General features: G+C 46.2%; 1 protein-coding gene across 1 annotated transcript; it reads right to left on the bottom strand.

The window, feature by feature from the left end:
• Positions 1 to 2,811: 2,811 nt before the first annotated feature.
• tph2 (tryptophan hydroxylase 2 (tryptophan 5-monooxygenase)) lies at positions 2,812 to 11,356 on the bottom strand. The gene is made up of 11 exons (XM_071461587.1): positions 10,857 to 11,356; positions 8,464 to 8,598; positions 8,051 to 8,234; positions 7,839 to 7,939; positions 7,095 to 7,162; positions 6,728 to 6,924; positions 6,161 to 6,296; positions 5,943 to 6,069; positions 5,135 to 5,230; positions 4,394 to 4,527; positions 2,812 to 3,690 (listed from the first exon to the last, which is right to left on the bottom strand). Exons 1-11 carry the CDS (start codon positions 11,010 to 11,012, stop codon positions 3,516 to 3,518), a joined length of 1,509 nt encoding a protein of 502 aa, XP_071317688.1. The 5' UTR covers positions 11,013 to 11,356; the 3' UTR covers positions 2,812 to 3,515.
• Positions 11,357 to 12,685: the final 1,329 nt, after the last annotated feature.

The following is a 12,685-nucleotide window of genomic DNA, read 5'->3' as shown; positions in this document are numbered from 1 at the left end:
CCACAATTCACACCTAGGTGTAAAATTGCAGTTTGAAAGAAAACTCCGCAAAGGCATTGGCTGAGGCCAGGCATTCCCAGCAGGGGTCCCCGGTGACGTCACTCAGGTGATAACCCTCCCGGCCGAGGGCTGAGCTCCGGCCGAGGGCCGAGGACCGAGCTCCAGCCGAGGACCGAGCTGTGGAGACCCAGAGACTTTCTGTTCTGACTCCGGAGGACCGGAGCAGCTCATAGTAAGAGGCTGATGTCTGGGCAGAGACACAGTTAGTGTAGCTGTTGTATTGTTGTATCTGACTGACAAGTGCTGCAGATCCTGTTGTTTAGATCGTTCACTGTGATCAGCTTAATAAGCCAAATATCACTAGTTAAAGGACCAATATCCGACCAGACGAGCTCAGTTCTCTGGCTCCGTTATTGTGTAGTGATGTTGTGGTGATTATTAACTGTGGTGACGATCTCTTGTGGACTCTTTCCTCTCCTCACCTCTATTCTCCCTCTTTCCTCCCAATCACCTCATCTACACCTCTCTCACATTCAGGCCCTAGAGGGTGACCGCGTCATACAGGTGAGGCTCAAGGCCCCGCCCACTGTTCTCGTGTTCACGCCATTCACACCCTGCGGCCAGCCGCCATCTTGGCTCTAGCGAGTACCTCACTCTGCCGCCATCTTGGTTCCTACTGACACGTTACTCACGTGACCTCGTCACATCCTCTCTCTCTCTCCCACACACACACACACACACACACACACACACACACACACACACACACACACACACACACGGTTGTACATATGTGTTTTGCCTGTAATCATCTAGTTAGTAACCAATGTTTGTTTTAGTTATAGTTGAATTATAATCGGTTTAATATTAAGTGATGTTATGTTGAATAATTATTACTCTTATTAATAAATCCTGTTATAATTTAACTCGTCGTTGTCTGTGATTATTGTGACTATATTTGTGATAACAGCTGGATTCACAACAGTCAGTGCTCGAATTTACCCTTCAACCAACCTTCTGAGACTGTATCAAGATCCCATGGTCCCTGGTGACAGGGTGGTGCCCCGAGGTTACTACTTGTAGTAAACATTTATATATATATTGGTGATTATCACTGATAATCATTAATATGATAAGCCAATAACCAAATTGCTCCTACCTGTGCCCCAACACTAATAATTCATACATAACATATTTTTGCAGTATTCTCTCTGTTCCTCTCTCCCTCCCAATAAATCAATATATAAATCTATAATAACAAAAAGCTGTCAGTTATTTTGTCCCGGTGTAGTAGTGTTTGCTGGGAGATCTCCCTCCCTCTGTCTCTGTGATGGTTTATTTTTCTCACTGGTCCAGTTCTCGTTTCATCAGGAACAGTCCTGGTTCCTGGTTCTGCTCCGTCGTCAGAGGTGAGGAGGAGTCAGGTGTGACTGATGGTGACCACGACGCTGACAGATCATCAGCTGCAGTAATAAATACTGAGTATAAGTGTAATACTGTAGTAATGACTCCTGAGCGCTGTGTCTTGCTGCAGAGATCATTCAGAAGCTGGTGGACTTGATGGTGACGTTTGGAGACGACATGAATAAGAAGGTGTGTGTAATAAGAACCGGATGAATCTGGATCATTAAGACTCTGGATCGTTATGACTGTTGCTTCTGTCCCAGATCAAACAGAACCCGGTCCTCCAGCAGCAGCTCTGTAACCTGAACTACGACCTGTTTGAGAAGGTGACCTCCAGTGTGCAGAACCTGCTCGACCAAACGGGCTGGGCCGCGGCGTCCGAGGAGCGGATCCAGCAGCAGAAGATCGCCTGGGCCTTCGAGGTGACCAGCAGGCTGTCGGCCGTGGGCGTGGTCCAGCAGAGGAGGGTGCTGAGCTTCGGACACCGATACATCCAGCAGCACCACTCCGCCTGGGTCCAGCAGCACAGAGGCTGGGTGAACAGACTGTGGGTCAGGGGGGGGGGGCTACCAGGACACTGAGGCCGTGACCTCTGTTCAGGGGAGTTAGATTAGTTACATGAGCCCTGACAGGTTCCATCAGCTGCAGGTAGCTAACGAAGCTAATGTGGCCACGCTGCCCCGGCCTGGTCCTCAGTCCCCCCGCTGGTGCACCGGGTCCCGGCTGACCTGGATTTCTGCTCAGGAACTAGAATAAAGATGAAACCTGTTTATGTCTCTCCCCCAGTGCTGCCTTAATAATGCTCTGTCTCGTCCAGGATGAAGTGTTTGCCGTCGACTGAGTCGCACAGAGAAAAACCCTCCATCTACTCCAGGGGTGGGGGTGACGGTGCTGTGAGGAGTCTCATCATTTCATCCAGCTGCTTTATCCTTTCCTCCTCATGTTTTTTTTTTTTTTGGCCTTTTAGTGCCTTTATTGGATCTCTCAGTGAGAGAGTCAGGAAAGTCAGGGAGAGAGAGGGGATGACACGTAGCAAAGGGCCGCGGGTCGGATTCGAACCCAGGGCTGCTGCCTTAATGGTACACGCTCTACCAGGTGAGCCACCTCCTTTCCTCCTCATGTTTGTGTAAAACTGGACCAGTGTGGAGCCTCAGACTCAGACATCACATCTCAGCTGGGAACATCAGTAGCTGAGGCTCAGACGACCTGTGCAGCTCATTAGTCTTAATGAACCCAGCCTCGTTACCCCCAGCGTGGCTTTAAGGCTACAACAGCAGAGCCAGTCCAGAGAATCCTCACATTATCATATCAACAAAGTGTCTCCAGATGTGTGTGAGTGCACAGATGTGAGGCTGCAGTAAACAGATGTGATGGTTGCTGGAAGAAAAACAAATGCAGACAAAGGAATATTCTGCACAGACAACAACACGCTGAAGGTTTTTAATGCATCGGTTTTACACTTGTGTTCTGGAATATTTCTGCACTGTACAGAAGCAAACACACAACATCACAGTCAATCTGCTGGTCACCTGTTTGTCTGGTTCACATGAGCTGCAACTGATTCACAGTCAACACGAAGCAAAAATCACCTGTTGTCTCTCTGCTGCTCTCAGGTCAGATCTCAGCCTGATTTAATCAGAATTCGTCCTGAGCCACATTACAGTTACACTTCATTCATGTCAGATCAATAACTGAAGCTTGTGAATCATATCTTTAGAAATGAATCTTAATCAGCATTAAATGAGGAACAAACCTAATTATAATTAGAATAAAAAACCATAACAGTGAAGTGTTTTTGTCTGTTTACTTCATCTTTGTGATAATTTGCTAAAGTAAATGAATAAAGGCAGAAATAATCTGAGTGTGTGGATTTATGAAGATTTCTCTGAAAGGACCCTCCTGCTGCAAACAGCTGTTCTGCTCTTTGTTTTACTGGGAGGATGAAATGGTTTGACTGGTGAAAGTTACAGCTACAGGTCAGTGAACCAGTGAGATGATATTTCCCTCTCCAGCTCAGAGAAGCAACAGGAACACAGGTGTGACGTTCTGCAGAAGCGTTGGTGTTGCGTTGCTGATGTTTTAGCCAATCAGAGCGCAGCGGCGAAGCAGCCTCAGATTCCCATGTAGGTGTTCATCTTGCCCAGAGCGTCACAGACGGTGGTGAGGTCGCTGCGCAGGTCCTGCACCACGTTCTCGATGCTGCGGGTGTCTTTGAGCAGGTCGATGCTCTGAGTGTATGGGTTGTAGTACACAGAGAACGGCCTCTTTATCGTCTTCGCAAACTCCCTGTGAGAGAAGAGGAGGCAGAGCAGCAGCTTCACTCTCAGCTGCTCTGAGACACAAACACTTCAGGACACGAACATGAGTAGAACAACACAGGAGTCGTCAGTGGAACGTGGAAGATAATGGCACATTAGAGGTTCTTCACAAAATGTATTTAACTGGAGGAATTCAGATGCTGCAGCTGACTGCAACCCCAGGGACGGTTGCAACGTATTAAAAACACACTGATGAACTTTTTTCTTTTCAAGATATTTTCTGGGCATTTTGTGCCTTTATTATTCAACAGGACAGAAGAGAGAGAGGCGGGCCAGGCAGGAGTTGAACCAGCGACTCGCGTGGTAGGTGCTGTTGTACTTTTTGCCTCATAGTATTCAGACAATGTTTTACTATAATATTATAGCATTATTTATTTATTCAGTAATATTAATCAAAGAGTTTTGTTTTGTGTAGAACATGGAATTTAACCTGAGTCAAAATGTGTTGCCGGACGTCATGTGGTGGCTTCACACACTGAGTGCGTCACCTCGAGCTCAAATACAGCTCATTAAAAAATACTTACACAACATTATTATTATCACTAATTCATGAGTCAGGATCGTGTTACTGTCGCTCATGTTCACTGTGAACTCACTGCAGCAGTAAAATGTGTGTGTGCGTGTGTGTGCATGCGTGTGTGTGTGCGCGTGTGTGTGTGCATTGTTTTTACCTCATCTTCTCTTTGGCCTCCTCAAAGCTCTCGGAGACAAAGTAAACTTCCTGGAAGGTGGTGATGAGACACTCCTGGCTACAGGTCGTCCTCGGGTCAAACATCTTCACACAGGCCTGATCGGACAGAGCATGCTGGGAAAAAAACAGAGCATAAACAGCATCAACACAAAACTAAGTGTTGAGATCAACAACTTTCAAAAAGTATTTAATTTTTATTTTTTTTACAGTTGCATTATGCTACATGTGTTTATTTTATTTCACTCCATTTTGTAACATTTCTTTCTATTTAACATTATTTACTGGATTTTATTTCATTACAAATCTGAATTGTTTTAATTTTGTTCTTTCAGGTGAAACCCTGTTTTTTCTTTTGTTTTTGTTTTCTTTAGATATTTTATGGGGCATTTTTGCCTTTATTGACAGGACAGTAGAGAGTGACAGGAAAGGGACAGAGAGAGAGGGGGAATGACACGCAGGAAAGAGTCGGGCCGGTCGGGAGTCGAACCAGCAACTTGCCTCATGTGGTACGAGCCCCAACCATTCAGCTATCGGGTCGCCCTGTGAAACCCTGTTTTGAGGGAATTTTCACTATTTTGACATTTGTGTGTGTGTGTGTGTCTGTGTCTGTGTGTCTGTGTGTGTGTGTGTGTGTGTGTGTGTGTGTGTGTCTGTGTGTGTCTGTGTGTGTGTGTCTGTGTGTGTGTGTGTTTGTGTGTCTGTGTCTGTGTGTGTGTGTTACCCTCAGCTCTCCGATAGATGACAGTAAACCGGCTCCATACGCTCTCAGCTGACCGTCCTGTTTGCAGAGGCCGAACTCAATAGTGAAGAAATAACACTGTTCAGAAATAGACAGCACAGTTATTAGACAGTAGAATCTAATAGAGTTTAATGATAATAAACAAACCGACTGGACTCTGCCTCTCTGATAAAACCTCTGCACCCTGTGTCTCTCTCCTTAAATATGTCTGTTTCTGACTGGAGTCTGGTTGTGATCTTCTCCCTCTGCCACGAGGAGCAGGTCACTGTTATCTCAGATCACAAGGAGCCTCACACTCAACATCAGTATTTATCAGACACGTCGTGTCTTCTGAACATTTTGCCAATAATGCAGGAGTGTGAGCACAGTCTTCTCCAACATGATTTCAGACCAGCTTTTCTTTTTAAAATACATCATCTGAGCTTCATTCATTCCCCGTGTTGTTCCTCTGTCCTGTTTCTAACGTCTCCTCCCACATTTCATTCCCACTTCCTCTGACACCTGAGCTGCTGATGTTCTCACCGAGTTTCTTGACACAAACCTGTTAAAAACCAACAACAGAGTTTGTATGAAGATAAACACTCAGAGCAGTGGATCACAGTGTAACACATGTTCATGTGACATTACACTGAAAAGATGTGAAACAGATCAGTCCACTGTTCCTCCACCAGCACCACACCTCTTCCTCTGTGGTGGGCTGCAGTGAACGCTGCGGGCTGCAGAGGTGGCCACGCGGTGTCGGGCAGCAGGAGGGTCAGTGTGTCTGTGAAGTGGTGAATCTCTCACTCACTGTGGCCAGTTTCTGAACGTCCTCATCAGAAGCTCCCAGAGACGCCAGACCGATCTCCTGAGAGAACTGGGCAAACTTGGGGTCGGCCAGCAGAGGCACGTGACCCAGCAGCTCGTGACATGTGTCCCTGAAACCACAGATCAGCCAATCAGCTGGAGTCACAGGCTCCTGCAGGGCTCCAGGTGTGAGAGCGAGCGCTCAGGTGCAGCTGTACTCACGGCTCAGGTGTGTAGAGCGGGTCGGTGCTGTGGCGGACATACTGAGTGCAGTTAAACACTCTGTAGGCCAAACCAGCCAGGAAGTCTCTGGGAGACAGGTAACCTGCAACCGGTCGCACTGTGAAACCAGAGCGCTCTGACACACACACACACACACACACACACACACACACACACACACACACACACACACGGTCATCAACATCAAGTTTTCATCTTTTCAAGGTTAAAGAATAAACTGAGTAATAGACCCTTTAATGGTAAACCTATTAACTGTATATGTAAGGACTGACAGTACTAGTAGTATTAGTAGTAGTAGTAGTAGTTGTAGTAGTATTAGTACTACTAAATGAGAGGGATATATTTTCATTAATCATGACTTGTAGCTCGTCACAGTCATTAAATCCCAAGTGTTACACTCACGACGGCTCCGTTCTGCTCACCTGTCCAGGTTCACCTGTAAGACTGACGCTGGAGTGAACCTGTGGACTGCTGCAGGTGTACCTGTGTCTCTGTGAGTCTCTGTGAGTCTCTGTGTGGATGTGTTTTTAGTGAAGGGAGACAAACCTCTGAGGAACAGGGACACGTCCTCCAGCTGAGGGATGTTGTCCTCTCTGTAGCCGCAGTGCTTGGTGAGCAGCGGCAGGTTCTTCAGGTATTCTCTGCAGGCGTGAGTCGGGTACAGTTTGGTCAGCTCTCTGAACACCACCCCCCACGTCTTGACCTCCTCCAGGGTGTACTGGATACGAGGGATGGGCTGTCCGCTGAGGGTGGAGACAGACGGAGGTCAGAATGATTGCATTGATTTTATTTATCTGCGCTCACTGACAGACAGGTGGAGCTGGACTAGTTTCTGCATCTCAGGAATGTCTCAGGGTCAAAGGTCACAAGGTTTCACAGAGGTGAACATTAGGAAACAGACGATGATACTTACAATTTATAATTCATGGCCACTTCCACAAAGTATTTCCTCCTCTGACGATAAACTTCGTCCTTAAAACCCTGACGGGAGAGAAGAGGTCCGGACGTTTCAGTAAAACCACAGAATAATTTACATGTGATGCATTTTTTTTATTTCCCTCTGGAATAAAGACGAAGAGACGGACACCTGAGACACTACATGTTTCCCTCTCTCGTATCTTCCTCTTGGCTGTTATCATACATCATTTTTAGCTTCTTTCATCATATCAGGCGTCTCCAGGTGGGTTCAGCAGAGAGTCAAACCCCTGAACCACATCACAGCAACATCTGGATAAAATAACATCTGTATTTCATCGTCAGAGTCCCCCCCCCCCCCAGAGCCTCCGCCCCCAGATTCATGGATGTGTCATCAAGCTAACGACATGAGCACAAACACACCAGAGTAAAAACTGGAAAGTCATCTGGAGGAGACGAAGGTTTGTTGGTTATAAATCTGACGACTTCCTGTTTGGTAAATGAACTGGACTTTTCTTTGGGGTTCAGTATTTTGCCTGAGCACACTTCCACACACAGACTGGAGGAGCCGGGAATCGAACCCCCGACCTCCTGATTAGTGGACGACCTGCTCCACCTCCTGATTGGTTGAGTCTCAGCGGGAACACGACTCCTGATGGATGTCGTGTGTCTGCTGAGCGTTGTGTTCCTCTGGGGGCCAGCAGGTGATGTGATGCAGCTCTAAGGTTTAAATGAGACTCACAGGATGGTCGGCGTCCAGCTCTGACCCGTACATCAGCACTCTGTGAGAGCACTGATCCAGCTCGGAGATCTTCATGGGGAACCACGGGACGTCGTCTCCATCTGACAAAACAACACACTGCAGTTTGTTTCCTGTCACGAACAACTACCTGAGCGCAGAGTCCAGACCGGGTCAGCAGAGGTGGCTGCTGGGAGGTGCGCAGGTGTCCTTACCTGCCTTGGCCGACCACACGTGTGCAGGTGTGTTGAAGGAGATGATGTTGACGTGGTCTCTGAGGTGGTGCAGCAGCTCGTTGAACTCCTTCTTACTGCAGCTGCAGTCAGCGAAGATCTCCACCTCGTTAGGGACCCGCTTCGAAATCCTGGACTCGATGTGGTTCAGGTTCACTCGCTTCTCCTGCAGGGTGGTGGTGGTGGTGGGGGTTGAGGATCTGGATCTGGATCTGAATTTGTATCTGGGTCTGGATCTGAGCGTGAATGTGAATGTAAATGTGGATCTGGATCTGATTGTAGATCTGGATTGGGATTGGGATCTGGATCTAAATCTAGATGTGAATGTGGATCTAGATCTGGATCTGAATATGAATGTGGATGTGGATCTGGATGTGGATCTGGACTTGTCTCACCTGGAACAGTCTCAGGGCTTTGACCAAACAGCCGACCTCGTTCTTCAGAGAAAACACCACTGCTGTTTGCCCCGCCTCCTCGCCGCTCTCTTTGTCTGACTTCTCATTGATTGGACAGAAGGAAGGACGTCGAGACTGGAGGACGACAACACAACCACAGAGTGTAGACCAGATTACACACAGACCCACAGCCTGTTCAGTCTGTGAAGGTCTCAGGTTGTGTTGGATTCTTTTTGTACTCATCAGGTTTTGGATTCCTGTGACAGTTTAATCTGGTTTCCTCAGAAACATAAATCCGGCTCACACTTATTTTCTTCTGGTCCAGGATCTGCCTGGTTCCATGGCCCAAATCTGGCCCAAATCTGGCCCATAAACAGGCTGAGTGTCAGATTCTACAGAGGTTTCTGAGAAACTTGAGAGACGAGAGTTTGGAGAAATCTGAAGATCTTCATCATCAATAATAAAGATCTGAGTTAGTGAAAACACGTCAGTTTATATTTTGTCACAGAACAGTGGACCTGCCCTCAGGGTTTATGAGAACATTCCTTCTTGCCCTGTTTGGACAAAGCCATCAAGGACTCGACTCTACCTCACAGGAAATCACCCTAACCCTGAGAATCAAATAGGTCACAGCAGTGCGTTCGACCAGAAGCTTCGTGTGAAATCAGGAGATAAATCTGAACATTTCTGGCGACTGAAAGGAGACAGTGGACTTGTGGACCATGTTCCCGTCTTCAGAGATGTTCAAGAAAAAGGAGGGTGACTTTTTTTATTTCAAAATAAGAGTTTTGTTCTATGGTAACACCAGCGACATCACTCCAGGGGACAATAACTTTTATTACATTTCTATAATATTTATTTGGCATTTGTTTTTTTGTCTGTCTTTTATATTTGATAGTTATTCAAACATTATTGCAGTTTAAATCATAAGCAAATACGTTTTTAAGACTCACCTTGTACACATGATGGTGGCTTCTGTGGTGATTGGAATTTTATAGAATTGATTAAAAAACAAATATTGCTGAATTGACAGCCTGATAAGAAAATATAGATTTACTTTAAAATATGAATAAATTGTAATAGTTCTGTGAAGTCAAGGGACAGAAAAAACGGACACAGAACGATCAGGAGCCAAACACACATCATCACGTCACAGCTGGACCACACTGAGGGTCTGATGATGATGATGATGAAGCAGATTTGATCAGTCAGCAACAACAGCTGCTGTGTGTGTGTGTGTGTTGTTATATCATGAAATAAAAATGTGTTTGTGTGGAGCTGCTGATGGAGACTCATTGATGAACTCAATGACTCAGAACAATGTGACATGAAATAATAATGACGTTCAGGGAACCAGCTGTTTTCTCCCCAGAACCACAAACATGAAACGTTCCTCGTCCAGCTGATCGTTCTGCTCACGGTTCAACGTGTGAAGCGATAAAAGACTCAGGTCTCAGTTCCTAATATTCTGACTCTTCAGTCACATTTACACTCTTCAGAGTGAACTCAACATCAGAATCAGACGGAAGGTTCATTTTAACCTCAGAAAGTGACCAGTGATCGGACCATTTTATCCAAATAAAAAAAGAGTAATTAGAAAAATTAATTAAATCACTTTGTGATTATTTGAAATAAATGGTTCAAGTTAATAATATTTTTATTTAATCTACATTTTCTGTTTCAGTTTTCTGAGACGACTGGAAGGAAAAATAACATCCATTCATTCATTGTTTCTCCTGCTCTTCATCTGCAGGGTCTCACAATATAGATATTAGTTTTTAAAATGAACCGGTTATTAATCACTGATGTCATTATTCCATTGATCATCTGACCAATCTACTGGGATTTTACATCAGCAGTGGAACAGAGGGTTTTTTCATTATTGATTCAGCTTTTGATTATTTTCCTGATTAATCGATCAACTGTTTGGTTGATAAAATATTAAAAGTCTCCATCACAATTTCTCAAATTGATGTTTTGTTTGAATCCAGAACTGAAAGTGATTTGTGGTTTTATCATATTAAACCTCTGAGAAGTCGGTTTACAGTGGAATCTGGTATTTTTGCTTCAAAAACAACTTGAATGAAACTTTTTTTAATAAATAAAGCTGCTGGTACATTTTCTGCAGACAAACTAATTAACTGATCATTTCAGTCTGAAATCTGTGGGTGTGGATGAGAAGACAGTTTCAGCTGTTTGCTGTGTCCCTCCATCAGAACAAACTCAGAGCTCAACCTACATTTAAGAACCTGCAGGAACCAGGACCTGGTCAGTGTTCTACTGGGACCCACAACAGCATCACACTGTAGACCTCCAGAAACCAAAACCACCAGAAGCTGAGGTCAGAGAGGAAGAGGATGAAGAGGAAGAGGATGAAGAGGGGGACTTCTTACCATCTGCCCCCCGGTGTGGCGTTGCTGCTGGTGGTCAAACATGGCCGAGTCCAGCGACAGCCCCCTCCTGGCCCAGTACTTGCTGGAGAACATCATCATTGCCGGCTGCATCCTGGGAACTGGCTCCAGGTCCTTCATCACATGGGACGAGGCCATGGGGAACCAGTGGGTGTACGAGTACCAGGGCTCCAGCCTGCTGCGCTCTGCTCTGCTGCGCCTGAAACTGAGTCCCAGAGGCGGTCTATCGGCCCAATGCCGGCCTGCGCCTGCTTATAAACTGACACGGGGGTGGAGAGGGAGGGGAGGGAAGAGGGAGAGGGAGAGGAGGGGGAGGGGAGGGGAGGGGTGTGGGGGGGGGTGGGGGGTGCGGGAGAGGATGATGTAAGTATGAAGCAGAGGGAGCAGGTTTGAATGCTCCTCCCTGTGCAGCTCTGCAGCTGCTCGGCTCCGTCCACAGGGAACAACATCCACTGATCAACATGTTCGGAGAGAAACAGAGGAAAAACACCATGTGGTGGTTTGATGGGGGGGTCGAGAGTCTGAGCAGGAACCTCCTGCTCCAGCTCCTGAACCTGAACCTGAACCTGAACCTGAAGTGTCTTTGATAAAACAGCATCATGCTCCTGCCTCATGCAGAGCAGTTTTCTTATCTTTGCAGTTTTCCTTCTGTGAAGACACAACACAGATTTATTAAAGCTCCACAGTCTAAAGGCAGATGTCCATGTGTTTGTGATTATAAAGCAGGTCTAGGTTCTATATTAATACTGTGAAAGTATCAAAGCCTCAGTCCACAGAGAAATGCACACAGCCTGTATTCAGACACTGAGCCTTAAAACCAGCCGTCAGGACTTCTGGAACTTTGTGATGTCACAACAAAGCAGTCACCGCCCTCAGCCACGCCCCAAGCCCCGCCCACCTGGACCCACCATCCAACCTTACAGGATTTGGTTTCTCTGAGTGTTTACCTGAAATCTGCTGTATTTTTATTGGATCACTCAGAAAACAGTCAGCCAATCAGAAGAGAGACTCAGATCCTCTCTTCTGATTGGCTGACTGACCTGTTGTTACAAGAGCTCCAGAGAGAAGCCTGAGAGAGGAGATGTAAAACTACACTGAGATGGTTTCAGGTTGTTAAACCACAGATATATCTTCTGATGGAGATCAACTCTTCTGCAGCTTTAAACTACAAACAGATCAATTCATCTAGAGACAGAAGCTCAGTCTCTACTTGGTGTCATAATCATCTGAATCACCTTCTACATGTTATGATCAGTGAGTCAGAGAAACTCTGGGTAACCAGCTTTTTCTGTGAACTCATGGTTTCTATTTGTGATTTCATGAATTTTTCTCGTGTTTTTTTATATGAATCTTTTTATTCCATCTTAATGTTGAAGACTGTTTCTCTTGTTGTGCGTTAACAGGTTTGTGTGTCTTTGCTGGACATTTGTTCCCATAATTAGTGTAAAGTGTCAGGTGTTTCTGCAGCAGGTAACCAGGCCGTGTGTTTGGACGTCGTTGCAGTGTCCTCCTCGGTTCATTGAGCTTGCTGTGAGCAGGTGGAGCAGAGTGAATGACAGTCGGGCCTCCGTCCACACAAAGCAGCCTCCTCTTCAATAAAACCCTGTGAGATGGCTGGATGATAAGCAGCGGCTGGAGGCGGCAGCTATCAGCCGTCTGCTCAAACAATTTCCTGCAGCACAGGAAATGAAAGAGCGGAGAGGCAGCAGCAGGAGCTCCGGCTGCTTTGTTCTGATTCTGAAGCAGCTTTATGAGCAGATCTCAGGTGATACCTTCCTACGTCTCCTCCGCCTTTAACGCCAAACCTCTCC

This window comes from Trachinotus anak, unplaced genomic scaffold, assembly GCF_046630095.1.
Source record: "Trachinotus anak isolate AG129_WGS33_773 ecotype Australia unplaced genomic scaffold, CSIRO_AGI_Tana_v1 ptg000002l, whole genome shotgun sequence".
Lineage (NCBI taxonomy): Eukaryota > Metazoa > Chordata > Actinopteri > Carangiformes > Carangidae > Trachinotus > Trachinotus anak.
This window is presented reverse-complemented; position numbering and strand designations above follow the sequence as displayed.